Source organism: Sciurus vulgaris (assembly GCF_902686455.1).
Source record: "Sciurus vulgaris genome assembly, chromosome: 15".
NCBI lineage: Eukaryota > Metazoa > Chordata > Mammalia > Rodentia > Sciuridae > Sciurus > Sciurus vulgaris.
In genome coordinates this window covers 76,967,758-76,989,292 of record NC_136476.1, presented here as the reverse complement: position 1 = coordinate 76,989,292, position 21,535 = coordinate 76,967,758, and the positions used below count along the sequence as shown (strand labels likewise).

The 21,535-nt window shown below is 39.3% G+C and overlaps 1 protein-coding gene across 2 annotated transcripts in view; it reads left to right on the top strand.

The window, feature by feature from the left end:
• The window catches only part of LOC306645226 (complement C5-like), a 37,017-nt gene that overhangs the window by 1,491 nt on the left and 13,991 nt on the right, over positions 1-21,535 (top strand). For both annotated transcript variants that reach the window (XM_079112707.1, XM_079112706.1), the window contains exons 2-10: positions 2,165-2,357; positions 4,510-4,672; positions 8,884-8,954; positions 11,805-11,896; positions 14,667-14,749; positions 16,958-17,048; positions 18,596-18,710; positions 19,965-20,091; positions 20,691-20,806. In XM_079112707.1, coding sequence (XP_078968833.1) covers positions 2,165-2,357; positions 4,510-4,672; positions 8,884-8,954; positions 11,805-11,896; positions 14,667-14,749; positions 16,958-17,048; positions 18,596-18,710; positions 19,965-20,091; positions 20,691-20,806 — 1,051 coding nt within the window. The remainder of the gene's footprint in view (positions 1-2,164; positions 2,358-4,509; positions 4,673-8,883; positions 8,955-11,804; positions 11,897-14,666; positions 14,750-16,957; positions 17,049-18,595; positions 18,711-19,964; positions 20,092-20,690; positions 20,807-21,535) is intronic.

Sequence of the window (21,535 nt, the reverse complement as noted above, 5' to 3'; positions counted from 1 at the left end):
AGGGGCTGGGGTTGTGGCTCAGTGGTGGAATGCTCGCCTAGAACACGTGAGGCACAGGGTTTGATCCTCAGCTCCACATAAAAATAAAATAAAGATATTGTGTCCACCAACAACTTAAAACTATATATTAAAGAAAAAGTTGATGGAGCACTATTTAAAAGTATGGACAGGAGGGATCCTTTAAGGTAACACTTGAGCAGATATTGAAGTGAGATAGGAAGCCATGTGATCATCTAGGGAAAACATTCTAGGTAGAGGCCAAAGAAGCATTCTCACCTCTCTGCGAGCTCAGCGGCTGATCCTCTGCAGCTGTTGAAAGAAAAAGAGAATATGAAATTCATCATATGGATAGATCATAATATCAGTACATCAATAAGGATTCCAGAGTCATTTTAAAGAACTACTAAACACTGAATAGGTTGTGTGTCACTTCTACCACCACATAAACAACTCGAAACCATACTGAACTGAAAAATACAAAGTTTTTAAAAATATTAAAATTAAAATAGCCTTTAATGCCTAGATTTTTTCTTTTTTCCATATTTTATTGGTACATTATAATTATACATAAGGTTGGTGTTTGATGTTATATATTCCTACATGTACACAATATAACAAAATAATTTGGTCAAGATTTTTCCCAGTATTTACTCTTTCCAACTTCCTATCTCTCTCCCTGGTCCCTTTCCTCTACTGTACTGGTCTCTGATTTTTCATGAGGTTCTCCCTTGCTGCACACCTTTCATGTCCATTTTCCTCTCTGGCTTCCACATATGAGAGAAAACATCTGACCCCTTACTTTCTGAGTTTGCCTTATTTCACTTAAGATAATGTTCTCAAGCTCTGTCCATTTTCCTGCAAATGACATCACTTCATTCTTCTTTATTGCTGAGTAAAACTGCATTGTGTATATATATATATATATAAATATATATCATATCTATTCATCCATTGATGGACGCCTAGGCTGGTTCCATATATGGGCTATTGTGAATTGTGCTGCTATAAATGTGTACATATGTATCACTGTAGTATAATTTTAATTCTCTAGGATAAATACAAAAAGTTGTACAGCTGAGTCTTGTGGTGGTTCCATTCCTAGTCTTTTGAGGAAACTGCACACTGATTTCTGTAGTAGTTATACTAATTTATAATACCATCAACAGTGTATATGTGTTCCTTTTTCTCCACATGCTCTGCAGTATTTATTATAGTTTGTATTCTTGATGGTTGCCATTCTAACTGGAGTAAGATGATATCTCAGTGTAATTTTGATTTACATTTACCTGGTTGCTAAAAGATATTTGAACATTTTTTCATATATTTATTGGCCACTTATATTTTTTCTTTTGAGGAATGTCTATTTAGTTTACTTGCTCATATATTAATAGGTATATTTGCTTTTTCATGGAATGAAGTTTATTTAATTCTTTATACATTATAGATATGAATCCTCTGTCAGAAGAGTAACTAACAAAGATTTTCTTCTGTTCTATAGATTCACTTTTCACATTCTTAATTGTTTCCTCTACTGTGCAAAAACTTTCTCATTTGATGTCATCCCTTTATTAATTCTTGGTATTATTTCCTGAGTTTTAGGAGTCCTATTGAAGAAGTTGTTGCCTGTATATTGACCCTATATTTTCTTCTAGGAGTTATATAGTTTCTGATCTATTTCCTAGGTCTTTGATTCATTTTGAGTTGATTTTTGTGCAGGGTGAGATATAAGGGTCTGGTCTCATTTCTCTACTTATGAATGACCAGTTTTCCCAGCACCATTTGTTTAAAAAGCTGTCTTTTCTCCAATGTGTTTTTAGCATCTTTATCAAGGCTCAGATGACTGTATCTCTGTGGGTTTGTCTCTGTTTCTTATATTCTGTACCATTGGTCTACGTACCTACTTTTATGCCAGTACCATGCATTGAACACCATCAAGTCCTCCCTGGTTGCTGTTATTACCTTTCTAAACATAAACCAAATCCCCAGATCGTGGAAACTATGTTGAAATTATCATAGATCACAAAATAAATTTTGATTTAAAAATATCATTTTAAGTTAAAATATGCTTATTTTAAGCTGAATCTTACAAATGAGAGGAAAAAAATACATAAAGTATAAGAACACATGTTCTATAAATATACCCAAACTTTTTCTTTTTCAACAGCTATGTCATTTCAGCACCAAAAGTATTTCATGTTGGAGCATCTGAAAATATTGTAATTCAAGCTTATGGATACACCGAAGCATTTGAAGCAACAGTCTCTATCAAAAGTTATCCTGATAAAAAAATTATTTACTCTTTGGGCTATGTTATTTTATACCCAGAAAATAAATTCCAAAACTCTGCAGTCTTAATGGTATGTATTTGTCCTTCATTTTCTTTATATATACAGAATATTTCTGATAAAATATGTATAAAGCTTGAATATTGATAAACATAAGATTTAACCATTGGCACCCTGCTACCACTGTGTAATTATTAGGTGGTTAATAGTCACTAATGATAATATGAGTGAAACAGAAATTCTAACCTGAAGAATTGTGTCTTCTATGCAAGTGAATGTTCAGATTCTCTTTTTAAAAAAATATTTTTTAGTTCTAGATGGACACAATTCCTTTATTTATTTATGTGGTGCTCAAAATCGAACCCAGTGCCTTACACGTGCTAAGCAAGTACTCTACCACTGAGCTACAACCCCAGCCCCGTTCAGATTCTTATTGGAAAGTAACATGTGTGCATTTGCTTAAACTCAAATATTCTAAAATGATAGCTTCCAAGGGTAATAAAACTATTGACTGCTAAAGTGAATAGCTCTCATCAACATTCCACAGTAAATAGAAATATCAACCTTGACCAAATAACTTTTTCTATTAAGATATTGCTTAACAGACTAGAGAATGCTCACAAGTCATTTCTTATTTAAAATTCTGATATTTAAAAAGAATCAGAAACATTAAGGAACATCAAAGTCAGAAGGGGCTCTGGGGCTCATTTACATTATTGTTTCTCTACAGTAAGTTGTTTATAAAGAAATTAAACATTAAAATTTTATAAAGAGCTTCAAATTAAAACTATGTTGCTTTTTAAATATTTTGAACTCATTTTTAATTATGTAAAAATAATGAGCATAAGATTATACCTAATATGAGGTTTATATTTATTAAATCATGTTTATGTTATAAATAATCAAGTGTCAATGCTGAGACTTTTATATATTTTATCCTTTAAAAAGTGGTGTATAGAATTAGGCGCACTGGCGCACATCTTAATCTCAGTGACTTGGGAGGATGAGTAAGGAGGATCGCAAGTTCAAAGACAGACTTAGCAATTTAGCGAGGCCCTGTGAGGATGTTGCTCAGTATAGGGTGCACTGGGTTCAATCCCCAGTTCAAAAGGTGGTGCATATATTACTCATGTTTAAGAAATATCGATCTTAATAAATTCTAGCCAACATAGGGATTCTTTATGAAATTTTAGATGGCAAATACAAATACTTTCAGATTTCTTAAGAATTAAAATTTATCCCCCCCAGGTGTTGTTTTCAGTAGGCACTCTCTCATTTCAAAAGATGCAAGGTTGCCACTAGCCACCTGTGGTGCTCACCTTTAAATTTAAATCAATAGCTGTGCTATTGAACAGTCTATTGAAAAAGGAGATAAGGCGAGGGAATCTAAAAATCAATGTTTCTGAAGCATTTAATTTTAGCTTAACATTCTAACGTATCTTTCTTTGCCAATTGTTGGATGTTGTGCCACGATCTTTTAAGGACAAGTCCACTGACCCGAGTTCAAATCTTATTTATTACAGGTTACACCTTTAATTAATCATATGTGTTCTACAGTGTTTCTTAAGAGTGGGGAAAGAAATTAAGATGTTTGCCAAGTAATCCGAGTGCAGAATTCTACAGATTTTTACTATGAGTTCAAAATTGCTACAATAATCTCAAATATATAGTTCTATAGCTCTTGGTTTTAGTATTAATTTTCACCCCAGGTTTTAATTCCTGATTTTCTGAGAAGCACTGTTCTTCCTGTATTACATATTTTTGTGTAAAATTTGCACATCATTGAATGCAAAGGGGATCAGCATAAGTACATGCTCAGATTGGGAAGCATGCACGGTGGCCCCTGGAGCAGCAGTGGGTGATGGGCACAGTGTGCCCAGCATGAGCCAGGCTGCCACAGTGGCAGTGGAGAGCAGGGCTCATGCGGGGAGCTGACCAGGCAGCTTCTCACGAGTTCTGTGGCAGGGCTGCCTTAAGAGTGTGCCAAACTTAGCAAGCATGGAAGCCAGAAGACTGTCAGTTCTTAAAGTTGGTGATGATAGTTGACACTGAAGGGCTCTGGGCAAATTTGATGAATTCCTCTGGCTCCTGTACCACTTCACAAATGGTGAGATGCGCACGCTCATTTTCGGTTTTAATGAGAGTGCTGTGGTGTTGAGAAAGTCAGCACGTCTTAGAACCCTAGAATTACTTTTCCCTTCTGCATCAACATTTTCTTTTACAGATACAACCCAAACAGCTGCCTAGAGGACAAGACTCTGTTTCACATGTGTATTTGGAAGTCATTTCCAAGCATTTTTCAAAATCGAAAAAAATGCCGATAAGCTATGACAACGGTTATCTCTTCGTTCATACAGACAAACCTGTTTACACTCCACACCAGTCAGGTAGAGTGCAAGATGCTTCCTTCTCTGGGGAAAAATGATGCTATATTGTAGAACTTTTTAACACCTGAAATTAAGTGGAGACAGGTTTTCAACCTGCTCAAGAGACTGAATTCCTAATGACTTTTATACTTTCCAATAGCATTTTAATTTAGGTAGAAATTGCTAAATAGATTATGGAATAAACAAATTATCTGGTCTATCACAGTTATTTTGCTTATTAAGCTTTATAAAATATTGAGTTATTTATTAAATATAAGACTTAATTGCAAATGTAATTTTGGCGATGGGAAAATGATTTATTACAGAACCACCTACATGAAAATTTTCACTTACTCTGGAGAGAATCCCCAATAAGGAAAACAAATCCAAGCTGAGATTAGATGTTTCAGCAGAGAATACACCAGATCACAGAAATGTGTGGATGTTAATTTTCAAAGAGCTTCTACCTGAGAAAAAGTCTGTTAAAGACTCTGTTCTTCTGGTAGAGGGGAAAGGCAGAAGAGGCGTCAAACCCTGATGGAGGAGTGCCTGGATTTAGTCTCACTGGACCAAAAGTTCAACCCAGAAAGGCACCACGCTGCCCACAGGGTCACGTGTGCAAAGCCTTCCCTTCCTCACCTCTCCTCCTCTTTGAGCACTTCAGAGACAGACATGAGAGATGTCTGTGGAGAAGAGGAGCCTCTGACATTTTATTAATGAGTTTTGGGAAAGGACAGAGTAAAGGGGGCAGAACCAGCAGGTTTCATTGAAAAGCTTGGCGCACCGTGGGCGCTGGCTAAATGCTGGTGGGCGTGGACACAAACAGTGAGGTGGGGTGGCCACTACCTTTTCCTCAGGGGCACCTGTTACAATCCACTCATGTTGGAAGGGCCCAGAGAGGGTGGGGAGATTGCCATCATCTTAGACAGAATGTCCTTGCAGGAACAGAACCATCTCCTGCCCCTTGACAATGACTCGGTCAGCAAGGCAACGGTCTCTGCCCACAAAGGTCCTTTTAAGCGGATCACACCTAGAAAGGAGCACAACCTCGCCCTTTCTCCTCCCTGTGTCAGTGATGCTCCTGACTGGGTGCTGTTCACTGCCTACCTCTTAGGGTCAGGAGTCACTGTCCAGTAAGAAGTAGTCTAACGTCCAATGTCTAGGACCTTCCATGGCCACCAGTGCCTTCCTGAAGAACCCCTCATTACTCACTTCTCTACCAGGCTTTAACGTAAGAAGGCGAAGGATCCTGTGTAGTGTAGTCACGGAGAAGATGAGACACTTCCTCTAAACACTGCCCCATTCGTGAGAGGAGCGTGTGTAGGGGTAGAAGCAGACTCTGGAGCCAGATTTCCTGGGTTCAAATCCCGGCTTGGGCTTTTATTGCCTGTATGACTGTGTGAATAGACTCTCAGGTCCCCACTTTCCTCTTCTGTAAAATAAAATTAATAATACAATGTACTTCTTAGAGTTGTGGGAACTAAGTGAATTCATAGGTGTAAAGCACTTAAGACAGTGCCCAGCACAGTAGACACTAGTGTTTCCCAGTATTATCTAATCTGTGGAACAGCTCAAAGTCTTATTTGCACAGAAGAAAAAGAATTACTTTGCAAATTATTTTTTCAAATTGATTTTTGTGGGGTTTTTTGTTTGTTTGTTTGTTTGTTTTTTGTTGTTGTTGTTGTTCTCTTTTATGTCAGTGCTGGGGACTGAACCACGGCCTCAGGCATTCTAGTCCAGGACTATACCACTGAGTTATATCCTCAAACTTTTTAGAAAACTTTTTATGCCAAGATAGGATATCACTAAGTTGTCCAGGCTGTCCTTGAACTTGTAATCCTCCCACCAAGTTGCTGAGATTTACAGGTGTGCACCTCACCATTAAAACTTGATGAAGTTGATGTTTGCAGCTCTTTCCTCCTAACACATTTAATCTGAAGAGCCACAAGGGACTTTCAGTATAAGCACCCCAGGATAAAGGCTGAAGTCTCAAGGCCTTATAGGTCAAGGGACTGTAGCATATGGGCTAAAATCCTTCAGTTCTCCGCAGCCTGTGGCCTGGTCTTCCCCAGCTTCCTCACCTTCCACGTGCCCCTCAGCTGTGGACACGGGACAAACACAAGCCACGCTGTCCTCATTTCAGTTGCTTCCTCACCCCATTTTCCCGTTCATGTCCAGGCCTGTGTAACGTGCTGTTCCCTCTGCATGGTCCGTTCCTGCCCCTCTGTGCCTGGCTGGCTTCTGCTCCACCCTTTCCTGTGATCACAGGACCCTCTAAAAGGCAGGCTTCCCTCACCCTCCTGAACACTTCATATCTTCCCCTTCTCTACTCCCAGGAAGCCAGGCAGGCACTGGAATTTTACATATAATTGCATTTACCCCTCTGCTCCCCATAGAAGATGTCCACATGATTTGTTTCACCTCTTATTTTACTGCCTAGAACAGTGCCTGGCACATTTGGTAATTTTTAAAAAATTAATAAAAATATCTTCAGTACAAAGATTTTATTGATCTTGCCGCTGATACACCATTGATTAATATTTGTATTAAAACACAAACTTGGTTAGAAACTCAATTAACAATAATCATAGAGATAATAATAAACATTTATCAATTCTTGTTATGTGCTGGGCTGTGAAAAGCGTTGTCTTTTTCAGTTCTCTCAGCAACACTAGGAGAAGATTCTGGAGTATTCCTGGTTTACAAGGAGTTAACTCAGGCTTCAAGGGGTTAAGTGCCCTCCTCCAAGCCACACTAGAAGGTGGACCCAATGTTTTGAACTCCAGGGCCGGTGCTCTAGCTTTTGCAACATGCAGCCTCTGACATTCTCCCAGTGATGCTCAGACCCAGGCTGGTGTGTCCATAGGGAGGATTTGAGGTGACAGACAGGTGTGAGGGGGAGGAGAGAGAAGAATGTGGGAGATTTACTCAGCATGTTGCTTTTAACTTGTGGTCTCAGTAAAACTGATTTTAATGTGGCTTCTTTATAGAGTTTCGTGAAATACTGACTCTCTAAATCATATTGGGCTTATGGTACCAATTCTGTTTTATTATGTGGGTACAGTTTTGGCCATGAAATGATTTGAACACCATCAAAACCTTAGAGAAATTACAACATGTCATTGGAAGGCACCTGGTCGGTGTTTATCAAGCAGCAATGAGTTGAAAGCTGAACAGAAGATACGTTTTAAAAGCAGGGATGTATTAATCGACAGAAAGAAAACTAACAGTATGAGCCCTGGCATTATACTTTTAACCATGAGAAAATAATGGTAAGGATCTGACTCAATAAATATGACAAAACAGACTAGAATTGTGGCTCAGGTGCTTGCCTAGCATATGTGAGGCACTGGGTTCAATTCTCAGCACCACGTATAAATAAATAAATAAAATAAAGGTCCATTGACTATTAAAATTTTAAAATAAATAAATAAATATAACAAAAGCATATCATTCAAAGTTGCCTTTTGCAATAAGAGTTAATTTGGGGCCTTGTTGGATTTCATAAGTAGAAAAGTACATGAAGTCTGACTCAAACTCCCAATTTTTCATTGAAATCTTTAACCCTAATCTAAAACAATGTTTTATCTTTCCATATAACCATATGGTAGATGTCACTATTTTGTGAATCTGAAATCTGTGATAAATAATGGCCTAATTATAGATGTAACTAATTTTGTACTATAGTTATGTTTAGCATGACATGTTGAATAGAGTGAACTGTGCTTTAAATTCACTGGGAAAGCCAGGTGCAGTGGTGGATGCCTATAATCCCAGCACCTCGGGAGGGTAGGGCAGGAGGATAGGAAGTTCAAGGCCAGCCTCAGCAATTTAGTGAGGCCCTAAGCAACTTACAGAGGCCCTGCCTCAAAATAAAATATAAAAAGGGCTGAAGATGTGGCTCAGTGGTTGAATATTCCTGGATTCAATCAATCCCTGGGGAAAGAAGGAAGGAAGAGTGGAAGGAAGGAAGGAAGGAAGGAAGGAAGGAAGGAAGGAAATTTACTGGAGAAGTAACTCTTTAAAGAAATCCCAGAGGATTCTTTTTAACATAAAGAATATTTAGGAATGTCTATGTCTACAAAGTGACATATTTTTCTTTTAAATGTGGATTATTATGTATGTTTATTAAGTTTTTTAAGTGACAATTTTTCTTTTGAGGATGATTATTTAAAACATTAAAATATCCTCGTGTTTAGCACAGTTTTTGATTCTATTAATTTTTCTTACAGTAAAGGTTAGAGTTTATTCTCTGAATGATGACTGGAAGCCAGCCAAAAGAAAAACTATTTTAACTTTCATTGTAAGTATATGATTTATTTAAATAATGTTAACTCGAGACAAGAGTCCCATTCCATAACCCTGTTCTTACTCTACACTCAATCATTCAATATCCCATAAATGGTTATTAAACATCTACTATGAAAATAACATTTTAGACATATATGTCTATAATAAAAATACATAGAAAGCTCATAAAAATCAAATCTCTAGTTGAAGAATTTTAAACTAAACCATTTGGATACATCCTTTGTATTAATTTCATTTTTAAGAACACCTGTCAGTCACTAAGGATTAACTGAGTATCTAGTATGTGTAAGATTTTTTGATTTGCATAATTTAAGATGAAGAATTACAACCCATAGTTCTTACTTTTAAGGAACTTGGAGGTTAATAACTAATATGTAACACATGTGGAAATATTTGCTGAACTATGACATGAGCAGTTACCAGCCTTTTGTCAGATGTGACATACATAACAAAAGATGTGTAATGAACTTCCATGGTCTTACCTGGTTTGTAAGATTGTAATAAACTGATCATGTTACCCAGTTTAAACACACACCCAGGACACTTTTATGGGGAAATAAAATCCTGCAATTACTCCTAACTACTCACTTATTAACGGTAGGTACAGGAGTAATGAGCCTTTACAATAGGCTGTGGTACTTCTTCTTCTGAAAAACAACAAAACCTTATCAGAATTCAGGTACAAAAGAGTAGATACTAGAGAGAAAAACTACAGTCGAGTTTAAACTGAACCATTATGCAGCAGGAAAAATAACGTAGGAGACAGAGGCTCAGAGGAAAGCAAAATAGGGTGAGAGCAAGGGCATACATAATCCTTTTCTGGAATAAGTAAAGGAAACCTTGAACTGGATCTTATTGAAAGGAACTGACTGTTTTAGTCAGCTTTTTTCACTGCTACAACCAGAAGAACTGAGAAGAACAATTTTAGGAGTTTATTTTGGGGCTAACAGTTTCAGAGGTCTCAGTCTGTAGATGACCAGCTTCACTGCTCTGGGCCCAAGGTCAGACAGGATATCTTAACAAGTGTGGTAGAGGAAAGCAGATCAGGACATGGCCACCAAGAAGGGAGGGGGGCAGGGGGAGGGAGGGGGAGGAAGAGAGAGGCTCTTGCCTCATCATGGACAAAATATAAACCCCAAAGGCACACACGTGCCCACCTCCTCCAGCCATGCCCTAGTTGTCTACAGCTACCACCCAGTTAATCCTTTCAAGTGAATCAATCCACTGATTAGATTGAAGTTCTCATAACCCAATCATTTCACTTTGAAACTTTCTTGCCTTGCCTCACACATGAGTTTTGGAGGACATCTAATATCTAAACCATAACACTGACATAGGTTCTTTTGAAATAATACATACCATTCCCTTTAAGCAACAGCATGAGTTCATCTGTGGGAGCAGGAAGAATTTTTAAAAAGTGAGAAGAGTAAATAAACTGGCAGACTCATAGAATGTCTGAAAGAGAACTAAGCAGAAGCAACCTCAGGTCTGTTGGAGAATGCCAGGGCTGTGGACACAGGCTCTCTAGCCCAGACCTCCACGGCTGAGCTTGGGTGAAGCAAAACCCTGGCACTACATGAAAATGGATGCCAGTGATCCCAAGTAAGCTTCCCCAGGGAGCTGGGGGTGAGGAACTGATCCCACAGCTTCAGGGAGTCAGAATGTAGGAAGTTTCCTGAAAAGAGTACTCAGAAAGATCATCTTAGGAGGATCCTGTACAACTGATGATTAGAGGAAGAACAGCAGGGAGATACTTAGCTATGAGTGTCCTTTCTTCCTCAAAATAGACCTTTGTAATTATTATAATTTGTCATTTAAGAGGGGGAAAAAAAGCTTAAAATTCCAACCATGAATTTCAGTCTGAGTAAATGGTGTAAGACTTTTAGTTAAGGTGCAACCAGATCTCCAAGTGTAGTTCCAAGACCCACAAAACCCCATCCTAATAATTTGCTAAATCAAATGCCAAATGAAGGGGAAGTTTTATAAGAATTTTCAAGTTTGTTCAGTCACTTCGAGGGTTGTAAAGGCTTAAAATGTCCATAATGCACATTTATCAACTGTCTAGCTAATAAAATTCATTTTGTAGAATATTTGCTTTGGAAAATTTTGAATGAACATAGTTAAAAAATAAATTCTGGCATTTCTAAAGCCTGCTAGGCTCACATTTGGCTTATCAGAGGCATCAGGGATAGTTTGCTGTTGTTGCCCACACGTCGCTGCACTTCTTTTTTTAATTATAAAATAAAGAGTGGAGCCATTTCTGGATAATGAGGACAGATGAGAGAGGTTCCCAAACCAAGAAGGAAGTGACTTTAAATGAACTGTGTGTACCTGTCATAACATTACATCGAATTTTGTTTTTCATATTTAATTTGAAAACAGGAGTATTTGTTGGTAAGTATTTCTGTGGGTCAAAGATCATACAGTTAGTTGAAATTGTTAAAATGTGGTTTCTGTGCTTTGGGGGCTGCTGTGGGTTGAGTATGTGCCCCAAGCCCAGGTGAGGCAGTGCTGGGAGGTGGGGTCAGGGGAGGGTTAGTTCAGAAGGCTCCGCCCTGATGAATGAATGAGGCCATTCTCAGGGGAGCAGGGCAGTTCTCTGGGAGAGGCTTTGTCTTCAGAGCAAACTCTCCCATGGGCTTCCTTGCCCCTCCCCTTTTTCACCATAGGAGGAAACAGGACCAGGGTCCCCCTAGATGCAGGCACCATCCTCTTGGACCTCCCGGGCTCTAGAATAGTGACCCCAAATAAATCTGTGCTCTTCACCAATTGCCCAGTCTCAGATATTCTTTTATAGTTGGAGAAAATAAACTAAGACAAGGGTGTTTGTTTTTATTCAAAGGATCCCCAAGGATCAGAAGTCGACATGGTAGAAGAAAATGATTATACTGGAATTATCTCTTTTCCGGACTTCAAGATTCCATCTAATCCTATGTATGTAAAAATATTACTTGATAAAGTTTTCCCTACACAGCTCAGCAGGAACGCTTGGCTGTGAACAGAGAAACAGTCAAATGGAGCCACCTAGTGTTGACGAAAGGTGTCACAAATGTGGGGATGCAAAGTCTTCAGTCTTTTGAGAAGTTAGGATCAGTTCCTGGGGGGGAAAAATATCCCAGTACTAGAACCTGACCAGGCAAGTTGATAGACCTTGCAGGAGGCAGAAGCAGGAGATTGGGGTCACAGTGGGCTAAGTTGTGACACCCAGTCTCAAAAGAAAAAATAAAATTCCAATACATCTTATTATCTTTCCATTTAGTAATAAAAATTGGGAAGAGACAAAAATAGTCCTTGGGTTTCTTTTCATCAAAACCATCACCTCCCGCCTCTGAAGGAATCCAGTATGCTGTGGGTTCAAGAGGCTGGTGTGGTGCCATTCCTTGCCTGGGCATTAATCAGGTCCTCTGTAGTTTTTGTGTGTGTAGACCTCCAGAAGGCAGAGTCCAAGGGCGGGTCACATTTAGAGCCATTTGCCCATTGGTCCTCATGTGAAAGGACTTAGAATCATGTCTTCATAGGATCTGATGTAAAGCTTCTTTAGTGAACACATTCCTGGCATGTGTAAATCACAATAAAGGAAGAGGTGTCCAATGGAATACAAAAGTCCACAATCCCTGGTTTGAAGCAACTTAAAATAGGGAGGATGTATAAAACAAGGGCACTTAGGGATGGCTACTTTGTAACTTTGAGGCAAAATGTTTTTTGGGAAGGGGTACTGCAAGTTGAACTCAGGGGCACTCAACCATTGAACTGCATTACCAGCCCTATTTTGTGTTTTATTTAAAGACAGGATCTCACTGAGGTGCTTAGCACCTCACTTTTGCTGAAGCTGGCTTTGAACTCTCTATCTTCCTTCCTCAGCCTCTGGAGCTGCTGGGATTACAGGCATGCATCACCCTGCCTGGCTGAGGCAAAATCTTTTTATGATCATTTCTCCTCTGTCTTCTAGAGGGGATCTAGCATTTAATTAATTGGATTATCAATTCATTTCCTAAAAATTTGGATTTATATTGGGGGATTTTGATAATTTGAATAATTTACAAATTGTGTCTGTATACTCTAGAGTACGAATTGAGCCTATTACTTTACTACTGTTATCATGTCTCTATCTTGTCACCTTCCCCACGAGAGATAATGGACTGGCAATGGGAATCTCATAGGACCAGTAGTTTCCCAAGCCTGTAACACCTGTTTAGAGTGTGCTTCACCTTGTCCTCCACAGAGTGAGCTTCCTGTCATGTTTAAGCCTCAGAGAAAATGCTGCCTTTGCAAAAAGGCTTTTGATCTGTGGAGTCCCTCGCTTCCTTTATCACCATACTTGTGTATTTTCTTCATGATACCTCAACATGGTGATTATTTATTAATTGGTTTGGCTTTTATTCCCCACTAGATTGTAAATTCCTTGAGGGAGGGGCTTTGTCCATATAGCTCACTGCTATATCTCAGCACTTCAACATAATAGGTACTTGGTAAATACTCATTGAGTTATGATGATGCTAATAATCATAGTCATAATGTTAACATTAACCGACATTAATATTAACATAACCAATCTGAAGGTAGGTTTAACATGTGCAAGTTAAACCTGCTAGTGTAAATAGAAAAGTGACAGTTTGAACTCACATGGCCTGTTAGCTCCATAAAGACCAGGGCTCTTCTATTTTATTCTTTTCTTAGGGAGAGGGGTACCAGGGATTGAATCCAGGGACACTTAACCACTGAGTCACATCCCCAGCTCTTTTTATTTTTATTATGAGACAGGGTCTTGCTACATTGCTTAGGGCCTCACTGAATTACTGAGGCTGGGTGTGAACTTGTAATCCTCCTGCCTTAGCTTCCTGAGCTGATGAGATTACACTTGCATGCCATCATACCCAGCTATTTTGTTCACTTTTAAATTTCTAGAACATGATCTAGTGCTCAGTAAAATTTTTGAATGAAGGTTGTTGGTTAAGTAGGTCATTGTCTTTATTAAAGAAATCATAATTTGTCTCCAACCAGAATTTCATTTATAAGAGGCATGAATATTGTTATCCATTTTGGCTTGACCTATAGTGTATGTTTCCAGATATATTATTATGAATCTGCTACTCTATTGTGGATTTTAGTGTTATGCTAACATAGTTAAGCTCCAGGATTAAATAAAATTTCAAGTTGTCATCAGTTCTTCAAATCAAAGCTAATGAATCTATATTAAGTTAAAATAGGTGGGTATGATGCACACCTGTAATCCCAGTGACTCCAGAGGCTAAAATGGGAGGATCACAAGTTTGAGGTCACCTTGGTAACTTAGATAGACCCTGTCTTGAAAGGTGAGGAAAGGGAAGGGGAGGGGAGGGGAGGAAAAAGGAAAAGGAAAGAAAAAAAGGCTGGGGATACAGCTCAGAAGTAGGGAGCCCCTGGGTTCAATCCCAATACACAAAGAAAAAGAAACAAACAACAACAACAAAAAACCTGGAAAAATAAACCAATATGTGAAAAACTAATTACTAAAAATTTCTATCATCCTGAAAATGCTCACTTACTTGTTTTTTGCTTAAAAATCTCACATACACAAAACATTTACTTAGAAGATATATATAAACATGTATGTTTATATATATATTCATTGTAACTTCTTTAAAATAGGAATTTATTCAGATTCCTCTAAGTGAATTAAAAATATTTTATCACATCTATAATATTAAACATTTTGCTTCCGCAGATTTGGTGTGTGGACAATCAAAGCTAAATATAAAGAGGACTTCTCAACAGCTGAAGCCACATACTTTGAAATTAAAGAATATGGTAATTTCTGACAATTAAAAACCTACCTACTAAAAATTGGGGTCCTTGTAGTAATCAGATGAAGAGAGTGCCTCCTGCTGGTATGGCTGAGGACTCGTTGAATGCCCAAGTTCTGACTCCAGTTTTGCCCTTGTTAACCTTGAGCAAGTGACCACCTTCTCTGCACTTGGGTTCCTCTTCATAAAGTTGGAAGAGCCTAGTTCCCTAAAGAGCTGGACTTGTTAAGTCCTTTGGAGAATTATGATTTTAGGAGAAATAAACAGATGAGGAGAGAAGAACCCAGGAAGTCGAGTAAATGAATCACTCAAGTCTCGGTCACAAAGTGACAGAGGAAAGACAATCGAGTTTCCTTACAGCTAGTCCAGTGCTAGTTTCCTTCCAGCTTACAAATTCCTACCATATTAATTTGGAAATTTAAGGTAGTCGTATTTGAAATCAATAATATTAATGGACTAATAATTAACATGTAAATAGCTTAATTTCTTCAGTTCTTGTAGATTACTGGAATATCCATAAGCTCTGCTATCAAATTTAACTTTCTACTGCTTGAAGTCATGTTTCATTCTCTCAGGAGACTCATAATGCTAAGGGAGAAGGATAAATGCACAGAATTTAACAACAAGGAAAAGAGTGACAAAAGTTTTATACTGACACAGAAACTGAAAGATTACAGGCTGCCAGGGACACGGTGTTCGAACTGATCTCAGTTCCTCCACATGCTCTGCTGCTACCTGCGTGTGTGTAGAATTCACCCACTTTCTGTAGCCACCCTGGTCAAGTCATCACTAGGCTTCTCCATGACTGCAAACGCCTCTCCATCTGCTGTCTGCTTCCAAGTCTTAGTATTAGCCAAAAACAAAAACAAAAAAACACACTTATTTCTCTGGATGATGAAATCAAAATCCTTATTGGGAACTGGCCCCAGCTCTTCTGCATCCTCACTTCACTCCTGGGCTCCCTGACCTGCAGCACAGGGCTTTACACCGATGTTCTCTCTGCCTCCAACACTCTTCCCCTCCCTCCTGGGCCAGCCAGCTCCTGCTCATGGCTCATGTCCAAGTCGAAATCCCTGTAGACAGGAAGCTCTCCTTGAACTCCTTTCCCTGGGTGGCGTCCCTGTATTCACATTCGTGCTCATCACAGTAGCTTGGATGTGGATCTGTGTAATTAGCTCCCTGTCCTATCTTTGCTGCTTGTTCCTGTCTGTGCTGCTCATCCATGTGTACCTGCTGATAGATGTGTGCTGCTGCATGGCAAGCAGGTGTCTGCTGGAAGGCTGAAATCATTCCCTGCCCTCCTATCCTGCAGATAGCACACCGCCTTGGTCTCTGATGAACAGACTGCTTCATTCTGTTTCTTCTACCTTCCTGTCTGGCAGACCCGTGAGCCACAGCCACACCAACTCACCCCCTCTGTGCACAATATCCACTTCCCTCAGTCACCCAGTTCGTTGGTTTTCTGTTAACTGTGGTGCAGGTCACCAGAATCACCCTCCGATGTGGTCTGAGTTAGCGTAAAGAGAAGACAGAGCCATTGCAGCAGACTGAATTGTTTTCTCTTGGGCAATCAAGATACCAAAGAGATAAAAGAGAAAAATTAAACCCCTGCCTCCTTTTGGTCTTATTTTTAAATTTGACATTGATGTTCATTCCTCTAATTGTGAGTTCTCTCCTTATGAAAGCCAGAGTTGTATGCTGGCACTTGCACACTAGATGCATTTTTTTCTGCTAGATGAAAGTGGGAGATGCTAAATAAACCAAAGTTTTCCATTTCTATTTCCAATTTAATAAATTACTATATTAGTAATTACATTACATTACATTACTATTAGTAATGTATTACATTACTATTAGTATACACATACTATATTAAAGATTTGGGAGAAGGGTGAAGGAAGATAAAGAAAAATGGGGGATGGACTTTTATTTGTTTTGAAGGAGCCCATACCCAGTGGAGGGAATACCCTGTTGCCTGTAATAAATTCTGCAACCAAAATGGAAGAAGCCAGCTGTTTCTGGTGGGGAGGCTGGACTGACTGGGCCAGGAAGGTTCCCCAGGGGCATTGCTGCTGATGACGGTGGTGGCCAAGGCAGATGTGGTGCTGAATGGTGCCGCCTGCCCAACTGTGCCAGCAAGGAGAGCCCTGTGCTGTGTTTTCAAGGCCTCGCTCATTCATACGGTAATATTCCTCCTTTTCTCTGTTTTCAGCCTTGCCACACCTTTCTATATCAATAGAACCAGAAGGTAATTTCATTGGATACAAGAACTTTAAGAATTTTGAAATTACTGTAAAAGCAAGGTAAGAAAGTTTTGTGGTTTGTTTTTGTTTTTGTTTTTGTTTTTGTTTTTGGATTACCCGGCTAAATTAGGAAACATCGTGCTCCTAGTTTATTTGCTTTTTCTGATTTTAGCTGAATCCGATTTTAGGTTTGTTGATTATTCATCAGTGGGAGGGAAAAGAAGAAAGAAAAAAGAAAAAGGTCCTAAAGATTTAAACTCTGTATATATGTTTGGAAACCAGGATGACTGAGCTTATCTGGGCTGAAATAGGAATCCTTCATCCTCGTCATTTTTAATGGCTTACTCAGCCAGCAAAAGCTCCATAATCATTTCTAATCCCGTGCCTTGATGTCACCCCTGTTTCCTAGTCAGTGGGCAGTTCTGCTGATCTGGGCCAGGCTGATGTCAGCTGGGCTCACCCACATGTCTACACTCAGTAGACAGGTCATTTGGGGGGAGGGGGTGCTGGTCCAGGAAAGTCTTATTCATCACTTGTCTGTCAACAGCTGGCAGGGAGGGGGACTCCCGGGGCCTAGACCGCGCATGGATCCTCCCCAGCAGGCTAGCCTTTAGCCTCAGCAGTGCCTTGACAGAAATGTGAGCAGGAAAGTTCCCTGGAGGCCCACGCTTGGTCCTGGCACACCATGACTTCCCCGTGTCCTTTTGTCCAAAGCAAGTTACAGGGCCAGCCCAGAGGAAGCGGGCTCCTCCACACCTTCTGCAGGCCAGGACTGCGAATGTCGTGGATCTGGGAGAGGGAGAGAATTGAGGTCAGCGTTGCAGCAAGTATGGCAAGAGCCAAGGTCATTTAGAAATGTCAGTATAATGTAGTTGTTAAAAACCAATTTATACAGCACATGTGTCCGCACAGCACCTCTGCATAGCCCAAGTGAAAAAACGGAGGTAGATAAATGCTAGATAAGTTGCTCAAGATCACACAGCTAGTAAGTTGCACAGCTTGTTGGCTCTGGAGCCCAGCCTTTAAATGCTACCCCATACAGCTTCTTTTGTAGCATTTACTCGTACATAAAATAGTGTCATTTAGTCTACATTCATGTAAATGGCACACTTGAGAGAAAATTATAGAAACTAACCTCTTGTAATGCAGACAGTTTGTTCAAACCGTGAATAAGGAAAGTTAACTCTTGCTATAGTATTATTTGCTATGCAGAAAATTCACTTTATTCTTACTCTAATTCTAAACTAGAAAGGAAATATGCTGATTTTTTGTCAAAAGAAGTTTTCACTAACAGTAAGATCAGACACGGTACTTTTAAAGACACACAAAACAAGGAGTTGTTCCCCACTGATGTCAAGATCATCCAGAAAATAATGCGGGCTGGAGGAAGGCCCCTGGAGCTGAGTGTCTTCTTCTCCCCAAGATCAGCTGCTTCTTTTCTCTCATAGTAGTAAAAATCCATACTCCAGCTTTCTTAGTTTGGCTTTATGAAGTGTAATTGTAGATGGAAGTGTATCAAGTGCTTTATGTGATTTCAGATCATTACAGTTTATCTGATTGCTATTGTAACCATGTTGGCAACACAATTTTATGGTATTGTTTGACAGATATTTTTACAACAAAGTAGTCACTGAGGCTGAAGTTTATGTCACTTTTGGAATAAGAGAAGATGTAAAAGATGATCGAAAAGAAATGATGCCAAAAGCAATGCAAAACACCAGGGTGAGATGCTAAGACGCGTTCGTTCATAAGGATGGCGTGAGAGCTGCAGGGTTATTTCAGAACCCTCTGGTCCAATCCCCTGTTCTGCATAGGTGCAGAAGCTGAGGCTTAACATCCTCCACTGGCTTCCAGTTGCCCCTGGGATAAAGGCCAGGGCATCAACCAGCTGATCTCGAGCCATTTTTCCCTCCCCACACTCACCACAACAAAGATTATTCTTTCCAAAATGTCAGCAATGTCAAGGGGAAATAATCTTTCCTTTTTGTAATGGCTTATTTACTTATCTATCATTTTTGACATTAAACTCTTTGCAGGTCCAAATCATTCTCACCATATGGTCAGAGACAGCATATCTCCTTGCAAAGAATGAGGCCCTGTAAATATTTGGGAGGCTATTTGTTCATGGTTAGGGGCCAGTGATTGCTGATACTGAGATCAGAGCCCTGGAGCCCTGTCCTCTCATTCAGTGTTCTTTACGTTTTACCATGGATGATAAGAGTTTATGTCATTTTTCCTTACTTTTGCATATTTACCTATTTTACATCGTGAATTATTTATCTACTGCTTTTTAAAAAAGCCTTATATATTCAAAATATAAGTGTAATGTCTTTAAAAAATGCAAGATTCTGCCCTTGATGCTGATATTTAAAACTAAATCAAGGCATGGATGTAGCTCAGTCACAGTAAATTCTGAGTATGTGTGAGGCCTTGGGTTCAACTTTTAGCACCAAGGAAAAAAAAAAGACAAAATAAATAAAGCTAAACCATATAAAATGCCCAGTTTTAAGACAAAGACTTTTAGAATACAAAATAAGGCAAAGTAATGCATATGATTTGGCCTCACCTGATACTCCTTTATTTTGTGGTATGTTTTAAAGTTAGTGTTTAAAATGATCAATAGCCAAGTAAAAATTAAATATAAAATCCAACAAACTCTCAGCTAATGGCAGAAGCAGCATGAAAGGCCTCTGAAGGTGGATGAGGACTCAGAGGTTGGAAGAGGCATCTGTGTCTCTAGTACCCAAAAGGCCTGTTGTTCCCCGTCATGTTCCAGCTCCTCCATGTTTGTAGCTCCACGGAGGAAGCAGGAAGAGACGTGCTGGCCTAACTGTGGCCTCAGTCGTCCACTTTACTGACAATGCCAAGACAGTCATCCAACATTTGCCTTCAATTTAAGGCTAGTTAATGCAGATTGTTAAATTTTCCTCGTAAGTTCTGTAAAATAACTTCTTCTATTTTTCCCTTCTTAAAAAGTTGATAAATGGAACTGCTCACATCACATTTGATTCTGAAACAGCAGTTAAAGAGTTGTCATATCACAGTCTGAAAGATTTAAACAACAAATACCTTTATATTGCTGTCACAGTCAAAGAGTCTAGAGGTAAGTGTGTGTGTGTGTGTGTGTGTGTGTGTGTGTGTGTGTGTGTGTAACTTTCTTTTTAGGAAGTATTTAGAGAGCATAAATGTGGAGCAAATGATTTCTAGGGTTCCTTTACATTTTATTATCATTCATAGTTAAATTTTACTTATCACCTTTTATTTCACCGAGGACTGGATCAGAGAAGAGCTCTGCCACTCTGTAGTCACTGGCAAGCCACTGGGACTCTATATTTTCAACAACAGAAATAGGATAATCCTGCCCAGCTGATATCCAAAGTGGCTCTGCAGGCCATCTAGCTTGAATGTCTGGTACCCCAGTGTTTTCTCCTGGTGAGAATCAAAATCAACCTGAGATTATGTATGTAAAACCGTTGGATGCAATGCCTATGATGAGAGTTATTCGTGTTATCATGGTTCTGGTTTCCTTATCTGTACAGTGAGGAGGTTGAACCTAATGCTTCCCAACGCCCTTTTAGATGCTGACTCTGCAGGAAGGGAGTGAGAGAAAGAGTAGGTGTCTGGAGTCCTAGGGACGACACAGATATCCATACAGATCATTAGATTTCAAATATGCTGACACCGCTCTTGTCATTTCCTTAGGTGGATTTTTTGAAAAGGCAGAAGTACCTGGCATCAAATATGTTCTCTCTCCCTACAAACTGAACTTGGTTGCTACTCCTCTTTTCTTGAAGCCTGGGATTCCATATTCTATCAAGGTAGGTGGGGCTGGGGAGAACCTGCTTGTCTTTTTCTGTGTATGGAGGTGAAACAGAAGGGCGCTGGCAAGGCCAATCACAGAGGGACTCCTTGGGTGAGGCTGACCCCTCCTGTGGGTGCAGACAGGTGTGGCCTTGTGGGTGATTGACAACTCAATGCCATTATTTAGCCAGCCTTGCATTACGCATCTCCTCAACAAGCACTGCAGTACATTAGTGTAGATAAAACCCTGTAAGTCCAAAATTCAAAACCACTAACATTTACACAACTACAATGAACCAGTGGAAAAAATGGAAAAAATACTAACATTTAAATGTATTTGGTGGCAAGTTTTTAAAAAGCCTTAAGCTGAAGAGGTCATTCCTGAACATAGACCCCTTTCTCTCATCATTTTGCTCCTGCTCTGTCAGAGTGTGCCTTTCTGTGGGCTTCATTTTCTCTCTCTGCCCTCTCTGTGCACAACCCTGTTTGGTCTCTTCTCTCTCTGTTTCTCTGCCCTTCCCATTTTGATCCTTTCTGTCTCTGACTCTTCGTCTTTTTTGCTCTCTTCTTCCTCTCTAATTGTTCTCTTCTTCTTCTACTTTTCCCTTTTGAAATGCTGATAGGATAGAGTCAATGCATCTTTTAATTTTTATTATATTTATTAGATTAAATAGCATATTAAAAATAATGTTACATATTATATTTATTAAATGGAAATTTTAAGCTGTCTTTAATTTAGAAAGCCT